Source organism: Onychostruthus taczanowskii, unplaced genomic scaffold (genome assembly GCF_017590055.1).
Source record: "Onychostruthus taczanowskii isolate IOZ18803 unplaced genomic scaffold, ASM1759005v1 scaffold57, whole genome shotgun sequence".
NCBI classification, from domain to species: domain Eukaryota; kingdom Metazoa; phylum Chordata; class Aves; order Passeriformes; family Passeridae; genus Onychostruthus; species Onychostruthus taczanowskii.
In genome coordinates, this window is record NW_024503346.1 from 5,259,851 (window position 1) to 5,283,310 (window position 23,460).

The 23,460-nt window shown below is 47.7% G+C and overlaps 1 protein-coding gene across 1 annotated transcript in view; it reads left to right on the forward strand.

Moving 5' to 3' along the window:
- Window positions 1-2,934: 2,934 nt before the first annotated feature.
- The window catches only part of NTSR1 (neurotensin receptor 1), a 54,832-nt gene continuing 34,306 nt past the window's right edge, over window positions 2,935-23,460 (forward strand). Inside the window, exon 1 of the mRNA XM_041417882.1 lies at window positions 2,935-3,650. Within this exon, the coding sequence (XP_041273816.1) occupies window positions 2,982-3,650 (669 nt within the window). The 5' untranslated portion in view covers window positions 2,935-2,981. The remainder of the gene's footprint in view (window positions 3,651-23,460) is intronic.

The following is a 23,460-nucleotide window of genomic DNA, read 5'->3' on the forward strand; positions in this document are numbered from 1 at the left end:
AAAGGGAATTCACAAATCCCCCAGGGCATGTGCTGGCAGCAGGGAGAGGCAGAAAAGGGGTGGATGTGGGATGGGAAAGGGGGGGATATTTTGTGTGCCTTCTTTGGGCAGGCTCAGCCCCTGCCTGCTTGAAGAGCAGGGCTGGCAGGGTCTCAGGCTGGAGCAGCCCAGCTCTGTAAAAAGCCAGGTGAGGACAGAAGGGAGAACCTGACTGGGCAAAAACTTTCTGGAAAGGTGGAGAGGTCGATCCCTGCCCGGGGAATGCGAGGCTGCATCCCAGGAGACAAGCCCTGTGCTCTCACCCTATCTGTGAGAAACAGAGCTGCGAGAGAGAGTGAGAATCCTTCACGTGTGGCTGAGGCAGGTTTGACAAGGAATTATTAGAATTCACTAAATTAATTAGCTCACAGAATTGCACTGTTAAGGCCTTTCCTGATGGGAGCACTCAGTCCATTTTTGGGGTGGTCCCTACCAATTTTTGGGGCAGTACCTTCCCCGCGCACTTTTAGGAAAGGAGAGATTTGGCCGGTACAAACTGCACCAGCCTGTTGAAGTGTTGATTGTAGCTCAACAGCCACATTATTTCCAGGTACCTGCTATTTCAGTTGGCAATTAGAATTATTTTTAAACTATATCTTTTGATATTCCCTGCCAGTGCTTGGCATGAAGGGAAAGTGGAGGAGGCAGCACATGGAGCACTCAGGAAGAGCTGCTGGGGCAATTCTCTCCTTGTCAGCCGTGCCTGAGCATCGCCTGTGTGCAGAAAGATGAGACAGCAAAACCCCAACCAGAGCATTTCTGCAGACAGCTATTGATATAAACGTGCACATCCACACTGCAAAATTAGACCAGCAGATGGGTATCTTGTTTGTGGGAATACCAACAGCTTTTCACAAGGCCAAAATGAAGTTACAGCACCAGAAGGGACAATAACTCTTCGTTACAGATAAAGATCCCAAAGGAACTCGCTCGCTGCATCTGTGGGAGAGCTGCTTTAGCTCATAACTGTGGGTTTGTCCTTCAGTCACGGGGCTCTCAGCTCCCCCTGGGGTTTGGGGCTGGGGACAGTGGGTAGCCAGGAGAGGTTTGCATCCCAGCTGCAGCTCTCCTCCAGACATCAGTACACCCAACCAACTTACCTCATGTTCCACTCCTTTTCCAGGATAAATACTCTTGATCCATCCCAAAACCCTGTCCAAGGGTCAGAAGCAATTGGGGAGACCAGCTGGGAACAGCAACTCTGACAAACTCCTCTCAACTAATATAAAGTTCATAATAGAAGAGCTTAAATGGAAGGAACATTGGTGTTAAGAGATTATTAGTCATTCTCTAAACCAAAGTGGGTTGAGTGCCGGAAAATATTTCTCTCCAAATTGGTATGAATAACATGACTAAATAAGTCTGGTTTTGGTTAGTCTTCCATGGGGTTCTTATTGGATGGATGCAAGAGGAGAAAAACTGGGGGGAATATTGACTCTTGGTGGATGGCAGGGGAAAGTTTGCTGCTTGTATTCAAGAGATGATTTGACTGACTGAAGAATTAGACTTCTTTCATCAGCTAGGTAAGAGCCTGGGTGAACACAGAGCCCAACAACTGGCTGTTGGAAACAAGGCCCTCAGCATCTGCTAATGAACAGGAAAAATTATGGTTGTCTTTGGATAAACCAGTGATGCCCTGAGTGGGATTTTCCTCCATCTCTTCATTTTTAAAGATTTTTCTCTCAAAGGTGACTGAGTGGACAAACAGCTCACCAGAGTTTTACAGGGTGACCCCATCACAGACCACCCATCATTTCCCTGTGGAGGATCCATTTGTCACCTTCAACATCACCACAACACCCCACAGCCCCTGTCCCTGCAACAGGGAAGCTCACAGAGGAACCCACATCCCCAAATATGAAAATATTAAGGGAAAAGTCACTGATAGGGACCAAAGCAAAGCAGCTGTGCCATGGCACTGAGGGTGCCATACCAGGTCAGGGCACAGGTAGGTATTTACAAATGTATTTTCCCCTTCATTTACATGAATTTATCCTAGCAGCAGCAGGAGCAGAGTGGCTATTTGGGAATCAGCAGTACCTGCAGATGTCAGAGCACCCCTGATACCTCTCCTCACCCTGTGGGGGATGAAGGAGGGGGCTCAGCCCCACGAGCAGCCCCTTACCAGCGCCCCGTTTCCAGCCGTGCCTCTGTGCCTGACTTAGAGAGGGATGTGGGGGAGTCCCCGCGGGGAGCGGCAGCGCAGCCCAGCCCGGGACCTTCTCCCTCCCTGTCCCTGCACGGGCCGGGCTTTGGGGACAGAGCGGGGGCTGCAAAACCGCTCTCGGCAGCGGGGCCGGGGGGCTCTGCGTGACCGGCGGGGAGGGCGGGGGTGAGTGCGGGTGTGTACCGGGGTGCGTGTGTCCCGGTGTGTGTGCCTGTGCCGGTGTGTGTGTGCGGGTGTGTGTCCCGGTGTGTGTGCGGTGTCCCGGTGTGTGTGTGTGCGGGTGTGTACCGCTGTGTGTGCCTGTCCCGGTGTATGTGCCTGTTCCGCTGTGTGTGTCGGTGTCCCGGTGTGTGTCGGTATCCCGGTGTGTGTCCCGGTGTGTGTCAGTGTCCCGGTGTGTGTCGGTGTACCGGTGTGTGTGTCGGTGTGTGTCGGTGTCCCGGTGTGTGTCGGTGTCCCGGTGTGTGTGTCGGTGTGTGTCGGTGTCCCGGTGTGTGTCGGTGTGTGTGGGTGTCCCGGTGTGTGTGGGTGTCCCGGTGTGTGTGGGTGTCCCGGTGCGGTGCGGATCCCCCCGCAGCACACCCATCAGTGCGGGGGGAGCCGCAGGGAGGAGGGATCGGGGGCCGCTCGCACCGAGCGGGGGGCGCGTCTCGCACTCGCACACGCGCGGCAGCCCCGGGACCGCCGGCTCCTCCCGCCGCATTAAAACCGGCCAAGTTCCGCGCCGGGGGCAGCGGCGGCTCCGGGCTCCGGGCGGCGCTGCCCGGCGCCGGGGATGCACCCGAACGCCACGGCCCCGGCCGTGCCCGCCGGGCCGCTGCCGCCGCAGCCCAGCGGCTATGCCAACGCCACCAACCGCTCCGACCTGCTCCCCAAAGTGCCCGACGAGGAGGACCTGGACGTCAACACCGACATCTACTCCAAAGTGATGGTGACCGTCATCTACTCGGCTCTGTTCTTGGTGGGCACCGTGGGCAACTCCATCACGGCGTACACGCTGGTGCGGAAGAAGTCGCTGCAGAACCTGCAGAGCACCGTGCACTACCACCTGGCCAGCCTCGCCTTCTCCGACCTCCTCATCTTCCTGCTCTGCATGCCCATCGAGCTCTACAACTTCATCTGGGTCCATCACCCCTGGGCTTTCGGGGGGGCCGTTTGCAAGGGCTACTACTTCCTCCGGGACGCCTGCACCTATGCCACGGCACTCAACATCGCCAGCCTCAGCGTGGAGCGCTACATGGCCATCTGCCACCCCTTCAAAGCCAAGAGCATCATGTCCCGCAGCCGCACCAAGAAGTTCATCAGCTGCATCTGGATCGCCTCCTTCCTGCTCGCCATCCCCATGATCTTCACCATGGGCCAGATCTACGGCAAGGACCAGGATCCCGACTCCCTCATCTGCACCGCCATCGTGGACACCTCCACGCTCAAGACGGTCATCCAGGTGAGGGCCGGGGGGCCGCCTCCTCCCCCGGCTGCCCAAACTTTGCGGAGCCGGGCGGGGCGGGAGGGGATGCTGGAGCGGGGTCCGGCTCGGCAAAGGGATGTTCCGGGCAGCCCTGAGGGGTCGCACCGGCCCGGGGTGCGCTCAGGAGGGGTTTGGGGGGGTCTCGGCTCCGCTTGCTGCGCCCCTCCCCGCAGCCGCTCCTGTCCCACCGCGCTGCTCCGGGCTTAATCCGGCCCCTTCCCGTGCCCGGAGCTTCCCGTGTCCCGGTCCGGAGCTCCTGGTGGCCGGTCATAGCCAGAAACCCCCAAATCTCCACCCTTTCTCTGCATTTTCTGCATCTCCCCCCCTTCTGCTGGAAAGCAGCCAGCAAATTCAGGGGAAATAAAACCATCTCCCCCCTCTCCCCGTTCTTTGTGTTGATCCAGAGCCCTTTTCTTCAGTGTAGTGACAGCTCCTAATTTCAGAAAGTTTTGGATGCAGGGTGTAGCATTGGCTTCTGAAAAGAAGCTGTATGGTGGAAGCCAGAGGCTGCTATTTTTGCTGTTTTGGGGAAATCCGTAGCTGGTTTTAGCAGCCCCTCCTGACTTCAGCACGGCTTTGCTGCTCTCCACACAGCGCTAAATCCAACACGCCCATGCGTGGAATGGATTTCAGCATCAACACTTGCCGTGCTCCAGTGCTCTGGCGGGTTGAGGGATTTGTTTACTGGAGCATTGAGCTTGAAAAATGTAAGAGACACGGAAGGAGGGACAGAAGAGAGCAAGACACCAATCTTCATAGCCCCTTAGCTGCCAGGCTTGCATGTGATAGCTGCTCAATTTTTTATTTGGAACATGAATTTCAGGTGGGGTTAATCAGCGGGCAGTTGGAATTTAAAGCTGCATGTGTACTGAAGTCGCTGGGATGTTTCCACTCCTGAAGGGAGGGAACTTAAATAGAAATGAATCAGAACCATTCCTTCCCACCAAAAGCAGGTGAGGGTATGTGCAATTCGGTTTAAGACCAGAGTCGGTAAGTGTTTATACATAACTCTCCCAGTTTCCCCTCTGTACTGTTGAAATAAACCAAAATCAAGTGCTGATAGAAGCCCTGGATTTCCTCTGCATTTTATCATGATCCCTAACTTTCATCTGAGGTGGTGAGGGCTGCATTTCTCCTGTAGATGCCTGGAAGGTTTTGTCAGCGGCAGCCCAGTGTACTTAACCCAAATTCTCTGCTCTCTGAGGAGACTGAGCCATCTGATTTGAGAACAATGGGACTGAAATGCATTATTTCCACTCATCTTCCTTCTAGGATTAAACTGATGCTCGTTGTTACCATGGTAGGGCTAAAACCAGAGGATTATTTCCTAGCCATATCTTTGGAGATTACACTTTAAACAATTCTCAGTATACCTTGCAGTCTTGCAGTTATTAAATTCCATTAGCCAAGTCAGGAGTAGGAAACATGAATATATTATGTGTATGTGAAGTTCACCAGTGGGCTTTCCTCATATATATATGTATTTTTTTTTAATTAAGTAGTGGATTAATTTAAAAGTTAGAAAGAAAGAGGCAGCTGTTGGGGGAGAAGGAAGAACCAAACCCCACACTGTGCCAACCTGTTCCTTCTCAGGGGATCTGGCTGCAGAAGTGGCTTTGTCAAGCCAGGAAGGTTGTTTCATGGTTTCACTCCATTCCTCTGAGCACAGGGAAGCATCACACAACGTGAGGCAGGGCCCTGGACCGGGGAGGGCTCTGGAGTGAATAAGCAAAGCAGCTGCAAGGCAGGTTTGAAGTGCGTTAGTGGAAACCATGGCACAGCGTGTGAGCCGGCGCTGCCACGGCCTGGGCTGTGCAGAGGTTTAAAAAAAGACAAATGATGGAAGATCCGGGAGAGAAAGGGCAGTGCTGATGTGGAGTGTGACGTGCAGAGGTCTTGCTGGGTGGCAATCTGGAACCCTGGTCTTTTGTGGAGGGTTCAAGCTGCTTTAGGGCATCTCTGCGTCTCTTTGCATTCATTTTCTGTCTTTAAATTAAGGAGAGCAGTGATGCACTTGCTCAAGCTGGCAAATCACTTGTAATAAATCACTCAACATATTTCACTCCTATTCCTGTTTGGCAAACTGTCTAAAGCAAACTGGCATTTTCTTTTTTGGAAGCCATTAGTTCTCCAAGTGGTTTTTTTTTGTTGGCTGATTGAAAGAAGTTCAAGTTCTGTCCCAGAACAGGGCATTGTAACCATTTATACCCTCAGAGACCAGTGTGAGCTATGGTTTTGCTGGGATCATTACAGGAGAATGATCCTCTCTGAACTGGAACAAGCTTCCTGGAAAAAGTATTTCACAGAATCACAGAATATTCTGAGTTGTAAGGGCCTATTTGATTGTAGTAATTTAACATCTCTGATTTTGAAAAAGTTCCTCTGTATTTGCTTTGAGTATTCAAATTTTAACGGACATTCCTGAGTGGAATTAGACTGAATGTGAACAATCAGGATTCCTAGTAAGAATAATAATAAAAAAGTAACTATTCAAACAACACTCAGGAAATTTGGTTCTTGCACGTATTAACTTGCACCACTTAAGCTCCACAACAACTGTAAGAGGCAATGACTGATATTCTTCCAGCAATTACAAATTGCTCAGGGCAGCACATACTCAGGAAAAGCAGCAGGTGAGACATTCTGCAGGGTGACACTGTGTGTCCCCACGATCCCTACACCAGGCACATCTCACCTCTTGCCATCGAGGCATTAGCCTTGTGTGGCCTCTAATATGGAATTCTTAGAACTATTTCCCAGCTTTGCTCATCACTGTCCTTGCAGCTGCTTTAATCAGCCTGTGGATCTGGTTTATTTTACATTCTCCATTGCCAAGTTTTCATGTTGCTAGCCATGGGCGTCTGCTTTGGATTTTGGCACCCACGTGGGATCTGGTACCAGGAGTAAGTCCATTATAGCCACATTATTTATGTCTAGTAAACTCTTTAGCTGGCAGACATCCCCTGAAAAGCACTGTTGCCAGTTTTAGGTTCTTTTTCCACACAGATTAAATACCTCTTAAAGCCATACAAGTAAATTCATGTTTTCATGGCACTTCAGCTGGAGGAGGTTTTAAAGCTCTGCGTTGTGGCAGCAATAGATAGAGAGTTCTGGGGCAGGAGGAGAGGTTTTCCCTGTTCACTGATGAGTCTGTGCCTGTGGGGCTGGCTCTGGAACCAGCTTCCTCAAAACAGGATCCCACTGAGTGTACTGAACTACCATGTGCAGCCCTGTGTGCCATTAACATTGCACAGTCTGAGCCCTGATTTTCAAAAAGCTCTGAATTTTACTGGCCAGATGCAGTGCAAATTGATTTTCCTGCTTATTGCTTTCTTGCCATCATACCTGTTTTCTGGAGAGGTTCGCAGCAGAACCTGGGGAGGAGGGGAAGCTGAAGGAAAATCCTCCAGTCCTGGTGCACTGTCAGTCCCCACACACAGAGCTCCTCAAACTAAAATCCCAGGATTTCATCTGAGCCTGGGCTGGGCACACGTGCAAGGGGAGCTGGGTGTGGGCAGTTCCTGGCCCCCCAAAATTCACAGGGGAAGATGTTTTCCCACTGGCGTGGCACAGCCTGTGCTTGGATGGCTCTGCTGCAAAATGTCCCCCAAGTCACTGCAAGTGCCTGGAGAGTGTCTGACACATGCTAATGTTTGATTTGCACAGACAGCTGGTGTGATCCCATTTATTAAAACACATGGCAGCAGGCCCTGCTCCTGCAGAAACCGCCACAGCTCCAGCAGCTCCGAGTTGCTCATTTGTTAGGGCAGCACTTGGGAAACTCCTCTGGACATCCTCACCCTTTTGGAGGATCTCTGTTCTGCTGTGGATCTGCTCTGCTCAGCCCAGCCTGCGTGCCTGCAGCTCACCCATCCCTCCAGAGCCCTTGTTTATCATGTTTTATGAAGCCTGCTCACAGTTTGGATGATTTGTAGAGTAAATAACTCTGCACACTAAACTGTTTGCCCAAGTGGCTCCTCAGCTTTATTTCTGCCTGCATTTCTTCATGTAATGCCTTTGAAGGGACCTGCCAAAGAGCCTCAGGTGTGAAGGGGATAGAAAGAAAGGACCAGGAGTCTTGGCATCCATTGCCAGGCTCTCTACACACTCTTCCAAGGTCATCTATTTGATTTCCATTTGTCTGAGAGGCTCACAGAGTTATTAACTCCATGTATGGTGTTGCAAACACTCCCTTACACCTTCCCCTGGTGAGGAGCACCTTGGCAGGGTGGTGGGATGTGCTCACTGCTCTGGGGCTGTGGGAGGCAGGGCTCTGCCCACCATCAGATCTGTGATGCCAAGTAAATAAACATGACAAGCATTTCTCCATATTACATAAAAATAACAAGCCATAAAACCAAGTGGCTGAATTCTCTCCAGGTTTGCTGGCAAATCCTATCCAGGATTAGTCAATAGTCCAGGAATCCTCTGTTTATACTGGTATTGAACAGTGGAATTGAAGTTGACTTCTCTTCCTTAAGTCACAGCCAAACTCCTACTGTGGCTTTTAATAACAGAGCTGTTCTAAATCACTCACTACACCAGAGAAGTCCTGGGTGCCACTCACCCCTCACAAATGGCACCTTTGTGGCAGGACTGTGTCCCATCAGGTCATGGTGCTGCCACGCCCTCAGGTAGACAAACAAATGAAGATTTTGGTGTGTAAATGTGCCTGGATCCATCCCCACAGTGGTGGAGAGGGACCCCCACCCCAGCAGCAATCCCATCTGTTGTGGTGGGAGCATCCCTAAAAAGCTGCCTTTTTTCATGGACTATTCAGGGAACCCAGGGCTTTAACTCAGCATATGCACGACAGCCCAGCCTGCCTAATCCCAGCCCGTTTACACTCTGCTCTGTCTCGCAGCTAGATCTAATTTAAATAAGCTCTTGTGTTCATTGCTTTACATAACCACTTTGCCTGCTGTGTTTTGCCAGTTCTTACATAATTTCCCTCCCCCCCCCCCCCATTGATTTTAATTCACTTGATTTCTTTTTCCCTCCCCCTTCCCAAGATGTCAGCTGGAGAGATAATAAAAAAATGAGGAAATGTGGCCGATCGATTTAGCTCTTAGGTTTTCCTCTTACCAGCAGCTTGTGAAGCCAGAACACATGAAGGCAATCTCGTACTTGCTTGTCCCAGAGAAAAAAAGAATCCAAAAACCTTCATCTGCCTTTAATCTTTCAGATAATTTAAAAGAGCTATTTAATTGTCATCTCCCTGCTTCCCCCCCTCCTTTCCCTTAAAGACTTTCACTCTCGTCTCTGTGCAGCATCTGCTCGAGACTCACAGATGGCTTTTTTGCTTCCTGACGTTTAGAAATGCTTCTGTGTCCTGCCCGAGGCAGGCCGGATGTGCAGCATCCCTTTGTGGGACACAGGGGTGCCTGGGTGGGGAATTCGGGCTTCCATGGTGTCCCCATGGCTTTTTCCCTGCTGTGAAATTGCCCCTTGCTGAGGACCAGGGGACAGAGAGTGAGCAAAGGTGACTGGAGGGGATGGGGGACATGGTGGGGTCGTGGGCTGACGAGGTGGGAAGCCAGAGCCTTAAAGCAGAGAGCATTAAGTGAGCCAAACCCATCAGTCCCAGTGCTGACACCCCTCCTTTCCCTCACATTAACAGATGAGTCTGGGTTTTTACATTCCAGTCTGTGTGCTTGCCCTCCAGGACAGGCCACTCTCACCGTGTGAAGCTGGAGGTGCCTGCAATGCCCAGCTCACCCATCGTGCTCCAGGGACATCTCCCCCATGGATACCATTTCTTCTATCCAATTGCAAAGTCTCTTAGGTGTGGGATTCAGAAAATGATGGTTATAAGTCATTTGAGCTGATGAGTTATTTGGGAAAAAAGTGCTTGGATTTAGAAAAGGTGGAGTACTAACCCTGACTGGGGAGCACATTTCTGAGCCGACAGTTCATTCCCAGTATTTTTCTGCATTCACTTGTTTTCTGTGTATGGGAGGAAAATATTAGTGAGACAAGTTTGTATCCCATTATTCAAGTGCCTTTTCTGTGGAGGTCCATCCTCCTCCTCCTCCCTGCTTGGGGTACCAGAAACTCACCCCCACCCCTGCTCCTGCCAGGACAGGGATGCTGTGGCACAGGGCTGGGCTGTGTGGCTCTCATCCTCAGCCTTTGGAGAGGATGCATCTGCTGGGCTGGAGGAGCTGCTCACCTGCAGGTGGTTTCAGCATGTGAGATGTGCTCCTCATCTCCTGTGGCTTTTCCACTGCAGGAATTCTCAGTGCAGAGTGCCCTGCTGGGCACAGCTCTGTGGGGGCTTTTCCTCTCCCAGGGAGAGGAGGATACAGTGGACAAGGTCTTTGCAGCTGAACCTTTTCCTTTGAGGGAAAGTTCAGTGAGGTTTCTCTGAAGCTTTCGTGTTCTCATGGGCTAGGGGCAAGTGTCAGCTGAAGACAGGAATCAAAGACTTTCCTAGTAGAAATGGGGGAAAAAAAGCCACCAAGGAAAAAATGTAAACTTTCATAAAGCCTAATATTTGAAAGGGGAGAAAAAACATCTATTTTATGCAAAATGCTAATGAAAAAGCTGGGAGTAGCTCTGAAGTGAAGAGTCATGGACAGAGCATGTTCAGAATCACTAAATCAGGGAGGGCCAGCAGTGCCAGGGCTGTGCCCTGGGCTGGGTGGCACTGCCCATGGCTGTGTTGTCACCTGCAGGGGAGCAGCCCCTTGCTGCCGAGGCTCATCCATGGATGTCCCTGCTGCCTTCTCCTCCTGGGCAGGTCCCTGCTGCTGGTCCCCTCCTGCCAGGCTCAGCCTGAGGTGCTCCCTGCTGTCCTGGTCTGCTCTCAGGGCTCTGGGAGGTGTCAGGCAGCCAGGAGAGGAGCAGTCTCATCCCTTAACCATCCCCTTTTCTCCCTCCTTTAACCTTGAAAAAAGGGGTTTATCACCTTACCAGTTTCACCCAGACCTGGGAGCAGGGACCTGCTGCAGATCTGCCACAAGCACTGGGATGCAGGATGGCATCTGGCTCAGCAACCTCTACTTTTGATCAGGACTCCAAGGAGCTAATTAATATAGTCGTTGCAATGCCACATCCTATTAATTTTAACTTAATCAAGAACAAAGGATGTCTGCACTGCTGAACTGAGCAAATGTGTTCTTAATATGTGGCAGGACTTTCGTACCACCTTGTTCCCTTGGAGAAGTTGTTTAATAAGTCCATAACTATTTGAGTATGTTCAATAAGAAATTAACCCACTTTCCTCTCCTATTCAATGATTTTTTTTCAAAACCATCTTATAAAAATGCAGCTCACACAGCTGCTGGGAAAGTTTAACTCATTACTGGCATCACTATTGATTCCTTCTGCAAAGACCTTACATTTTATCCCCACAGGGGTAATTTATACAGTTTAATATACTCATTTAATTCAAAAAAAGAAACTCAATCCTTTGAGTTTCCCATGTTTCATTTTTTATTGCTGTCACTCATGGGCTTGTGACACTGTCATACTTGTTCCTTAAATCCAAGTATGTCAAGCTTGATAGAGCACTGTAGGCAGAAGAAGGATAAGTTTAGACTAATAAAGAGATCATTTGACCTCAAGGTACAATGATGGGGAGCTGTGTATGCCCCAAACACTTAATAGACTGCACTTACTAAGCCAAGGAGCAAACTCTGCCTCAGGCTTGTCTCTCTGACAGCTTGCAGGTGTTTCCTGGCTAGTGCAGGACAGAAAATCCCTTGAAAGGGAAAGAAAAAAGGGCAGGAATTTGATCAGTAAGTGTCTCAGAGTGCAGCAGTCCAGAGGAGCTGGGCACACGGCCAGGCTGGCACTCTGCACACAGCCTGGAGATCAATCCATGCCAGGAAAAAAACCCTCTAATACCTGGGGCTCCACGAGGCTGAGAGGAGCTGCAGCAGAGAAAACCACTGAGGAAAAGCAGTAATAAAGTAACCAAGAAGTTCACTTCTTCTTTGGAATAAGTCGTTTTTTCCTCCCCTGAAAGTCTAATTGAATTTTCTTTGCTCCCATCCCCAGCAGCCCAAGGGGAGGCTCCAACACAGCCTCCTGCCTGCTCAGCCTTCATGGAGAAAATCCAGAGTGTGGGGATGGGAGAGGGAAGCAAAACTGCCCTCAATACTTCCAGCACTCAGAGAGCTTGGGCTGACACCCTTAACCTCACAAAACAGATTAATTTTCTCCAAGAAAAAAGAGTTTTTCAGGGCATCAGTGATGGAACTTGCCACCACTTTTCCCTTCAGCATGTCGTGCAGAGGAACAGAGCTGCACTGGCCACTGTTAGCAGCTCTCACACTTGGGGCTGCACAGGGGCACAGTGTTTGACTTAAATATGGCCTTTAATTTATTTATACTGCATATCCACCACTCAGTATCATATTTAATGCAAATAGCATTCAAGTGAAATCCCCACTGAGAGGCACATTATGAAGATTAACAGCCTGGCTTTTCCATTTACTCTGGTTTATACACTGTGGATTTGTGCCCTGTGCTTTGTAGGCAAGTGCTGGCAATATTTGAATCCAGAAATCTATATCTAAGCCTGCTGTTTTGCAAAAATCACTGTCCAAGAGCCTGCTTGAGATTCCACAGCCAAAGAAAAGGGCTGGAAGCATGAAAATCTCTGGGAAATGCTGACATCCAGGTAAGTGAGTACCTAGAAAGGCAATTTTTGCTGGTCACACAATAGGGCATTGGAGAGGGGTTTATTTCTTTTAATCACATAACCCACTTTTCTTTTAAACAGGCTGTCAGGAAAATTAATCTCAGCAAATTTAAGGTGATACTGAACATATTCTCATGCCCTGAGATTATCTGGAGTTGGTTTATTCCTTTGGATCTTTTCTGGTGAATTTGTCAGGTGCAATGCCATGGGCCCAGCACCTCATTATGGAATTTTCTAGTCGGGTTTGTGTCTGTTTTGGGTCTGTTCCTCCCTCCCTTCAGCTTTCATGGAGGAGAAATGTGGTCAACATCACGCTGTAAAACGTGGCCAAAGCTGTTTGCTGCCCCACCAGAGTGGAGCCACTTGCTCCCTGTGCCACCACAGAGACACTGGCTCTGTCACTGCTGCACTTGTGGCTTGCTCAGAGCTTGTCTCTTGGGGCAGAGGGGAAGGGAAACCTCTCCCCTCTTTCCCCAAGGGGGAGTCAAGCAGTGAGGAGACCCCCAAGGGCTGCTCGAGGGCAGGGCTGGAGTATCAGGAGGGAACAACCAGCCCAGCTTTAACTGGACAGAGGTCAGTGCAGTGGCAGCATGGCCAGAAACACTGCCTGAGCTGACAGTTGTTTTCTAAGAGCATCCTGGAGCCAAGGAAATGCCATTTATTCTTTAGTATCTAGCAAGAAAGGGAGTTTGTTTGAAGACAGAGCACTAGCAGCTGCAATAGACATTTTCTGAGTCAAAGGAAACAGCAGAAGCCTATTAGACCTTGTGTCACTGCTGAACACCCTGCTTGGGAGCAGCAAAAAGCTCAGGGAGTTTCCAATGAGCTCCATTAGGAATGCATTTTCCCTCAGCTCATCACAAGCCAAAGTATGGGGGTGTCACCAACAGTGTGTCCCAGGGCAGCGCTTCCAGGGAGAACAAAACCACAATTACCCAAAGAAAATGGCTTTTCCAAGGGGCCAGGGCATAATAACAGCAAAACAGAGGGGCTGTGGCTCCCAGCACCCACTGCCACAAACCCTCCCTGCTGGTGCTTCCCACAGTGTCCTGTCTCAAACAGTTTTCAGCTTGGTGCAATCCCTGCTCTCCCAATTCCCCCTCTGCAGGGTGATTCCCACTGCATGAGGGGCAGGCTGGAAGCTCAAGGAGGTGCTTGGAAGGAAGAGAAATGTTTGAGGTTAAAAACAGGGATGGAGCTTTAGGATGGAGCTGTGCCTGGGGGAGCTGCTCTGCTTCTTTATGAGGAAGAACAGGCTCAGTGATATTAATGCTAGGGGTCCTGCAGGAAAAGAGAAGGAAGATGAAGCATGGAAGGAGCCATTTATTTTTGAGAACGAGATGCCAGCTGCTTTGCTGCTTTGCAATTCTGTCTCTTCCCAGCAAATGAGTCTCCCACCCCTGTCCCTGCCTAGCCTGATCTCCTCTAAAAGGGGCTGGAGATGTGACCTGCAGGGAATGGCTTTATCAGAAGGACATGAGGCAGGTCTTTCCCTTTCATGATTGCTTTTATCTTCCCTCTTGCCCCTGTTATCAATGGAGCTTCTGCAAGAAAGACTGTTACAAATATAGTGAACACCAGAAATAAGGCTTACTTTAAAAAGTGTGTGTTTGGGAAAGGGAAAATCGCTGGTCATACCCCAGAGGTTTTCTCCTACAATCTAGTGCTCTGCTAAACTACATCCCATAAATATTGCCCAGGCAAAAGTTGCTCTTAAGGGCCCTGAGGAGCTACCCCCTCATTGTGAGGTTATATCTCTGTGCTCTTGCATAAACCATGTTCAAATAATGATTCTGTTTTCTGCTCCAAAGGTTGCTGGTTTTCCCCCCACCATGAAATAATGGAAAAATTTGTTAAACTCATCAACTATTTAGGGGAAAAATGCAATTTACTCAGTTTCAATTAAAAGAAAACACCCAAAGCAATAAAAAAATCCTTTGGCAGCCTGTAAGAAGTAGGAGCAAGGAGGCAAGGGCAGAAACAGGGCAAGAAATGACAGTTTTATAAACCTCCTGCTGGGTAGGGATAGAAGAGGTCTTTGTGCCTGCAAAACAAAACTGTTTTTTCTGTAAAGCAGCTATTGACTGGGGCTCTACAACTGCAGCTGGAGCTGCACACAGCAGCCACACGCCTGCAAACAGACTGACTTCCTCCCCACTGAATTCAGGAGAGACAGCCAATGCTTTCCTTTGGGGCTCCAAATCAGAGCCCTGCTCTCAAATTCAATAAAAAACCCCAGAATATTCCAGGTGATTTTTGAGCAGAAGGGATTAGTTCAGGTGATTTTCAAGCCTTCCTTTCCCCCCCGCAGTTTCACAGGGTGGCTGTGCCAGGTGCCCTTTGCTGGGGATGTGTCTGTCAGGGTGTAATGCCTGATTTTCCATGTGGATTTGCACTAACACCTTTTCTGAGCCTCATGGCAGCAGAGAGGAGCTTGCTTAAAAGGCCACGTGCATCGATCTGGCTGTGGAGATGATCTTGACTTGTGACCTCTGGGTACTGTTGAGACAAGATTGAAGCACAGCTGGAAAATCTTCTGGGCATTAATTCCATCCCAGCATTGGGCTTCTTTCCTCTTTGGGAGGCTGATCCACACCTCAGCTCCTTACACTTTGGAGGGTCAGCCTTTGCTCCCAGACAATGAGTGATAGGATGAGGTGAAACAGCCCCAGATTGCACCAGGGGAGGGTCAGCTTGGATGTTAGGAAAAATTCCCATACTGAGTGGATAAACAATGATGATCCTATGAAAACCTTAATAGTTAGCAGATTTCCCTCTATTTCTGCCCTAGAAATTTCACAAATTTCCAAGCACACTTGGAAAACCTGCTGGTGCTCCATGGAGCCATCCCACGGACCCACCCCATCCCACCCCATCCTCCTCCGCAGAGGCAGCACCCCCAGGAGCAGGGCTGCTCTCCTGCCCACACCCAGCCTGTGCCTGGGGCCTCTCAGGTCACCATCTCAGCAGCAGAGAAACCACTCAGGTGGAGAAAGAATCCTTCTGCCTGGCTGCCTTCACTTACAAACAGACAGCAGTCCCAAACAGGGGGTTGGAGCTGAGCTGGGGTGAAGCTGCTCTCCTTCCTCAGAGCTGGGTGATCCCAACGCTTGGGAATCGCCCAAGAATGGGTTTGGCAATCAAAGACCTCTTCCCCAGTGGTGAATCATAGAATCACAGAATGGTTTCAGTTGGAAGGGACCTAAAGACTATCTCATTCCAGCCCCCTGCTGTGGGCAGGGACAACTTCCACCTGGCCAGGTTGTCCCAAACCCTCTCCAACCTGGCCTTGGGCACTGCTGTGCCCACCATCCCGAGAGGCTGATGGGGAAAAAATCCCCCAACCCTTTCTGGGAATTAACTTGATGAAAATTATTACCAGCAAACATCGAGAAAGAAACCTTGAAAAATTACTTTCCATGCTGTGGCAGTGGTTGTTTTGACAGAGTTTTGATGCCTTCATTCAATATTCCATTGAAGCTTTGCTGGAGATAAGTGATCTCATAGAAAACAGGGCTTTTGTGTCTGGTCACAAAGAATGATTTTCATAGACTGCTGAGGGAAGTAGAGTACTTATCCAGGGAGACAAGAATTTCAGCTGAAAATAATCATGGCTTTTTCATTTATAATTCTAGCTGCAACTTGTCAGAAATCTCCTCCTTCCAAGCTGATTGGGCTGGAAATGGAGCAAACCAGTGAAAAAATGTGGACTGGTCACCCTTAAGAAAACAGCTTGTTCCAAGGCTTACTCACAAAATGCTTCCAGCTTCTCTTTCTGCTCATAATGTGGTGTGCAACAAAACCTGGGATGTTTTTAGGAGCACATGGTTAAGGCAGTAATGTAGATGTGAAGTGGAGCTGCTGCCCTGCCAGCCTCTCACAGCTGTTGGGTGAAGTTTTGTGTTTAAGTTGTTTTAAGGTGAACGAGACAAACTTGCCTGGAGCACCAGCACCAAGCCCAGCAAAACGTGGACTGATTAAATAAACAGAGATCTCCCTGTTATTAGTGCTGTTTAGATAACTTTGAAATGCTTATTTTTCAAAGTCAATGAATTACATAACTCTTTTCCCTATTTTTGGCTCCAGAAGGAGTCAGTGAATTTTCTGTTTCAGAGCAGAACATTTGTGCTTTTCCCCATGATTCAGGGAACAGTTTTTAGTCTGAAACTGGTGTGTGGATGATTCACAGTGACACATTTTGTGTTGGCAGCAGGCCCCGCCTCAAGAGCCTCGATGCGCCGGGTGCTCTGGGCTGTGCCTCTCCAAAATTTGGGCTTGAAGCTGCACTGAGACTGAGTCTGGGGACACCAGGCTGAGCCCTGGAGCACACCAGAGTGCAAGCTGGCATCAGAGCTGCTCTGTGACAGCCCTTCTTGTCAGAGCATATCCTTACACTTGTGAAAAGTTTCATGAGTTATTTTACTTCCAGTTTTCTCTTTCTTTTGTTCTACTTTCCATCATGGTTTACATGTTCTCCTCCAGTTTTGATGCTTTCTGGGCATCTTTTGGTTTGGAGCTCTGAGGCTTTTTTGTTTTCTTTTTTTTTAAAGCAAAACAGGCAGGGTTGGAGTGTGGGCTGGGTCTGCTTCCCAGAAGGCTGTCCTTGCTGCACTGGAAGGAAAATCATTTCCCACCCTAGCTGTCCCTGGCTTCCATCACTGAAAGTGAGAAGAGATGGAATGGTGCAAAGTGTTGTGGAAACTGTGCTGTGTAACTCTCCCTTTAGTGTGTGATCCATCAAAGTAATTACATGTGGCTCAGGAACCTCACACTGCAACAATGGCATTCTCCTGTAGCTTTTCTATTTCCATCTAATTAAAATGTTATTGTTTCCTTCATGGTAGTTTGCATTTTAAATAAGGAGCTAGGGACAGATTGGCTGATTGGTAACTTATTCTCTGTGTGAGTAAAGATCAGCACTAATCACCCTGTCACACTTGTGCTTTCCTCTTCCTTATGCATCTCAGACATCAGATTGCAAAAGAAGGGGAGGAAGAGGCTGGGGTTTGATGACACTGATTTATTTCCTCTGCTGGGTGTCAGGAGGGGAAGGTGACATGTCCTTGCCCACTGCCTGGGTAGTCACTGTCTGCACGAGTTGCATTTTGAGGAGTGAAGGAATGTTCATCCCAAAACACAGCTCTGCTTGGGAATTTGATGGGCTTCCATCTCCTCTTGCCTTTAACTTTTGCTGTGTTTTATCACCTGCCTCCTCATTGTGTCAAGAGAGGGCAGGGAGGAGAGCAAGGCTGAGCATGTGTGGAAACATCCCTGCTGGAAACATAACTTGAAATAATCTCCATTAAAGCATGGCATGGCTCAGCTGCACCTCAGAGCCACGACCTGCTCCCCAAAGAGCCAGGATGCAGCAGGGACCATCCCCAGCACCCTGGGCAGGCTCAGCAGCTCAGGCTCCACCAGCCCTCCCCATTCCCTGGTCACAAAGCCCCCCAGCCACGGGATGATGCTCGTGGAGGTTTGGGCACATGAGCTGGGAGTGTGAGACCCAGCCCAGCTGGGGATGGAGGGGGGTGAGCTGGGATCTGGCCAGATCTAAAACCTGGCCAGATTTAAAACCTCCCCTCCTCCAAAGGGTTTCTGCAGCCCTGGAGCACGTGTGCTTTTGGAGGGTATTTTTAGCAAACTTCAGTTTACTGAGGGTCACAGAGAAGTAGAGCATCAGCATCTGGAGGAGCTGTCATTCCACTTCCAGTCTTGCAGGAGTAACACATTGACTTATTTATGAGAGCAGTCAGCTCCCCTCTCCCTGTGTGTAACAATCTGCTTTACCTCTCCCAGCTCAGAGAAATAATTTTATTGTCAACCATTCTGTGCCTTAAAAAAAACTTTAAAACAAGTTAAGCAAGACTTGAGGGAAATAGAAATGTTCCTGGATTTTATTTTATTTTATTTTATTTCATTTTATTTTATTTTATTTTATTTTATTTTTTCTTTCTAGAATAACCCACTCTTTCACTGCCTAAACCAGCGAGCAGTAATCACTGCTCTGGCCAAAAGGAGGGGGAGGAAATTATTTATTTTACAAGACAACATCCAAACACTTTGTGCCCAGTAGGAGAAGCCTAATCTGTTGGCTGGAAAATGTCTAGACTAATCTGAGACCAAATGATACCTGGAAAATGAAGATATTCAGTGCTACCTGCAGAGAAAGGGAAACAAAAGGACAGACTGTCTCCTCCTCCTTTGTTTCAGTCCAGATGAACTTTCTTCATTTCTACAGGCTTTGTTTTCTGGATGGGGGCAGGAGAGACAAAATACTCTGAAGGCACTGGTGGTTCATGCTAGAAAACAAAGTTTTCTTGCTGTCACAACCCCTCCACCCAAATGCTGGGCTCACAAAAGCACTGATGCTTTGGGAGAAATCTTGGCCTTTTCTGTTGTGGCAGGAACCCAGAGAAATGTTGGGTAAGCAGGCTCCAGGTGAGATCAGAGCAGCTGGGGGATCCCCAGGGCACGCTGCTCCCAGAGCTCACAGGCTGCAGTCTTTATTCCTCCCTTTCCACTGGAGATGTTCCTGCTGCGCGTGGGAGAATGATGGGAATTGTGGTTTCATGGTGAAATAATTTATTTTCAAAGGAGAAAAAGGAGCTCGTGTCAAACCAAGAAGAATTAATTAATAAATTTATTGGGGATGAGTTAAACAAAACAATTAATTTGGGGTTAGCGAATTAAACCTACAGCACTTTGTGAGAAAATTCAGCTTCTAGTTCGAGATGAGGTGGATCACTTTGCTTTATTTTGGGCTTACAACCCATCTTTTTCTTCTTTCTTCTTTAGCTTAGGACAATTCTGAAATAAAGCAGGAGATCAGCATATTTTCTTATTTAATAGTTTGAAACAAAACTTGTTAGTGTTTTTAGGGCGAAAACAAGTGTTTATTTGAAAACACTGAAATAGTTCAGTGTTTCCCCCTTTTTTGTCAGTAGTGTACGTTGAATTAAGACACTATTAGCTTTTGGTTTCCTTCCAAAAATTCATTTTGCATCAAATTCACCACTCTCTTAAGGAGATTATTTATCTGTAACTGCTGCATTCCTAACCAAGGGCTGTGTCCTGTGCCCCCAGGTTTGTAACTCCCCACCATCTGCCTCAGCCTTTGTGGGGTGACTGCTTGAGCTGCTGGAGCTTGAGCCAGGGGCCTCCAGAAGTCCAAGCACAGGTTTTACCCCAATTTAGAGGCTTTGTTCTGCAGAGGGGTCCAAAAACACACTGAAAAAGCTGTTAGAGCAGCCCTAAGTTATAACAGATATTCAAAGCTCATTATACAGGTACAGGAGGGTTCTAGGGCCACAAGATTTCTTTCACTTTTTCATTTTTTTAGGTTTTTTTTCTAATTGCCTTTAGTCAAGGCAATTAGAACTGCTTCAGCTATTGGGAACCTCTTACAGGACAAAAGCATTTTCCAGTTGTTTTTGTAACTTGTGTTCTCACATCTCCTCAGTGCCTGTACTTTTCATTTTCTTGCAACAGCATGTCATAACTCCTTAAATGCACAAAGATCTTAAATTCTCCAAACAGATCTTCCTGGTAATATTTTTGTACAGCTTTCACTGTGTCACTGTGATGAGTCAAAGCATATCTGATTTGGCTTCAGCACTCCCTGAGCCAGGTTCCCCTTCTTTTAAGCATTTTAATTAATGCATAATAAATGAGTAAACTGATACTCCAATTGTCCCCTAGAAGTTAGGCACAATCTTCTTGGCATTCTGTCTTGATTCATTTTGTTTGAAGTATCTGTCTTCAGTCTGCCTTTTTTTTAAAATTTATTTTGCTTTTCCTCCTTCACTGCTGAAGATCAAATATTTTTCCTTGCATGTTTCAGGTATAGACCAGAGAGGTCCTGGGGGAAGAGTCTTTAAGAAGGTCTCTAATTTGTTCTAAATGCATTAATCCAAATAGCACTCAAGTGGCTGGTCTCTCCTTTATGTTTGGCTTGTGCTTTTTATTTTGGTTCTCAGGTTGTGAGACTGGCTGTATCATTAAAGATCAGACCAATCCCTTTTTTTATCTGTGGGATCTCTGTTTTACCAAAGGCTGTGCAGAAAAGCAGAATTTCTGAATGCCTGTGCAGCAACAGAGAGGTCCTCACCTATGAAGTTTTGACACACTTGAGTTAGGTTTGAACTCTAGAATTAAAGCTGGTCCATGCATGTATTCATACAAACAACCTTTTTCATGCAAAAATGTCTTTATAATTACACTGAAATGGGATTTTTGCAGAGGCAACAGCTTTGTCTGCTCATAACAAGTGCAGCTGCAGTGACCTGCATGTAGCTGGATGCCCACAAGCTTGGGCTGAGTGAGGAGGGACCTGCCCTTCTCAGCTCCCTTTGTAAGCTGTGAACCTGAAAAAGTGGTCAAAGTTGTCATGGACCTGTCACTGGAGCATTTTTTCCAAATGAGGCAGAGCCAGGAAATAGAAGGTGAAATCACTGAGAGCTGTAAGTAATGGAGCAGGAAGCAGCAGTGTGTGTTAACCCTCCCCACAGGACAAGATCTGCAGCAGTGATGGAGTGATGCTCTGCAATTCCCCTGGGCTGGCTGAGCCCTGCCTTTGGTCACTGTCCTTGTGTCCATCACTCACCTACTGATTGTAAACAGCAGCTCAGCGGGGAGCTGAGTTTTGGGGATGTTTCCTTTCTATCTTAAACAAAATCCAGTGGTGCCTCTCTGAGCTGGGAGCTCAACACAGCCTAAACGGAGGGAACAACTGCAGGGTGACAGCCTGGCACAGCGTGCCCAGAAAAGCTGTGGGTGCCCCATGCCTGGAAGTGTTCACAACCAGCTTGGACAGACTTTGGAGCAACCTTATCTAGTGGAAGGTGGCCCTGCCCTGGCAGGGGGTGAGTTTTAAGGTCCCTTCCAATGCGATGAGTTTTAAGGTCCCTTCCGACCCAAACCAGTCTGTGAGTTTGTGATTCCCACCAGGTTTATCTGCAGTGCTTCACCTTTCCCAGCATTTAACTGCAGAATACATGAAGGAAGGAGCATTTATCTCCTTGCTAACATGTAGTTTTGAAACCAATTAAAAGACAGGAGACAATTAGGAGGAAAATGTGCCATGACTCTTCCTTCTTTGCCCACGGTGTCACCTTTGCTGAGCGCTGCTTGCCTGAGACTTTGTGAGTCATTGCTACACAAGAGAGCTGAGTTCAGTGTGAAATGAGCACTTTTGTTCTTGCACACTCATATTTGATATCCCTCCACCTCCTCCAGCATTTCCAGTGCCAGTGGAATAATTGAGAACATGGATGTTTTCATTTCCATGACTCCAAGTTGGCAGCACTTGGCAATAGAGGAGTCACTTCTCCAAAATTCTGCAAATTCCTCTAAACAACCATGACAAGGCCCAGTTCTCTCTGCATTGGTGTAAAGGCAAGGTTTTGTCCTGAAATCCAAATTTTGCTTCATTCATTTATAATATTCATGCACTCAGTCTGCCAGCCTGGCATTTCATCTCCCCTGTGGATATTTTTATTGCCTTTAGACAAGGCAATATTGCACAGGAGTTAGATTGAGGCATGGAAAGTCAGACTCTCTAAGGTCATTTGGAGGCTTCATTTATAAATAAACCTTGCTAGAAACCAGAGAAATTCACTGTGGAAATGCTTGGGAAGAAGAGGTTTGGGCCAGGCCTAGTAATTTTCTGCTTCTGTCTATTTACCTGAAGAACAGGAATAATAAAAACTTTCACATACCCAGAAGGTTTTGCTTAATGAATCACTTAATATCTTTGTCCATAAAGTGATGCATAAATTCATCATAGTTCCACCATTTCAGCACTGTGTATGCTACTCCTTCTCCATGAAAATTCATTGCAGTACCTGAATGCTGAGTGCTAATGAGAATTCTCTGCACTTAAAGGGTTGAAATTAAAATACCGCAATTACCAAAGTATCTTCCATTAGGTGGAATTATTTATGAGAACTTGTCACTTAATAGACTCTCAGATTTTACTGAATCAAAAATCAAGATGTTTCAGGCCATTGTCATGTCTTTTTTCCTACCAGAGTGGCACAGGATCATCTCTTCTACATTGCCATGAGTTATGGGGGAGAACAAAGTCCAGGTTTTCTTATGAGTCTTCTCTAACCATTGTGGAGTCTCTGTGAACAATTCAGAGCTGAATTGCTTCATTTCACCAGTTTTGATGCTCGTCCTTCTCATGTCTGGTCCTTCATGGAAAGTGAATCTGGAAGGGCTTTGCTGTGCTGGACTAAATTTTGTCCTAGGCACTGATCAGAGGGAACATTGCCCCACCAAAGAATTACATTTTTCAGGGTTTTTTTTGGCAGAAGCAGACCTGAAATTGGCATCCCTGATCTCCTATGGCCCATCTCACATTTTCAAAGCTTGGAGTTTCTAAGGCCACACTCAGATCCCAACTGAATGGGGCTTCACTGCAAGCAATTCCTTTTCAAAGAGGTAAATAGTAAGGAAGAGGTAAATAATATCAGAAGCCAGCCTGCCACACATTGTGAACTATTATTTTGTAGGTAGAGAAAATGCCTTTTATTAAAATACTGAATTGAAATGAAAAGCAAGCAGACAAGTAAAGATCTGGGTGAGTTCCTGGGAAAGCAGATCCTTCATTGATCTCAGGTAGGAGCAGACACCTGGGTTATATATCAGAAAATCAATCTCTCAGTGCAAGTGTGGTGCAAAGATGCCCACACAAGAAGCCAAGGACACTCCTGGCAGCAGCAGAGGTACATTTGAGGCACATATTTATTGTCCCTGGGGTGGAGGTGAGCTGGGGGTAGCTAACATGCCATAAAAGCAGTGTCAAAGTCCATCTTGTGTTAGTTAAAGCACTGGCAGGGGCTCATCTCAGAAGTAGATGTTTATGCTTAAAATAAATTCCTTGGTTTAAGGGCCCAAAGGGTCACAGTGCATCTCGATTTTTTATTAGCCTTTTGCAAATAGAAATTATTTTAAGAAATGGGTAGTAATAGTGCTGCTTGTCTGTCCCTGCCTTATTGTTGAAAGAAGAAAAAAGACTGGAGAAACTAATTACATTTGAAGTGTACCTGATACAAAAAGAAACCTGAAGAAGTCATCAGTCACTGAAAAGAGGAGAATGTTTCATTATGAAGCCAGTTTGCCCTTTATTGT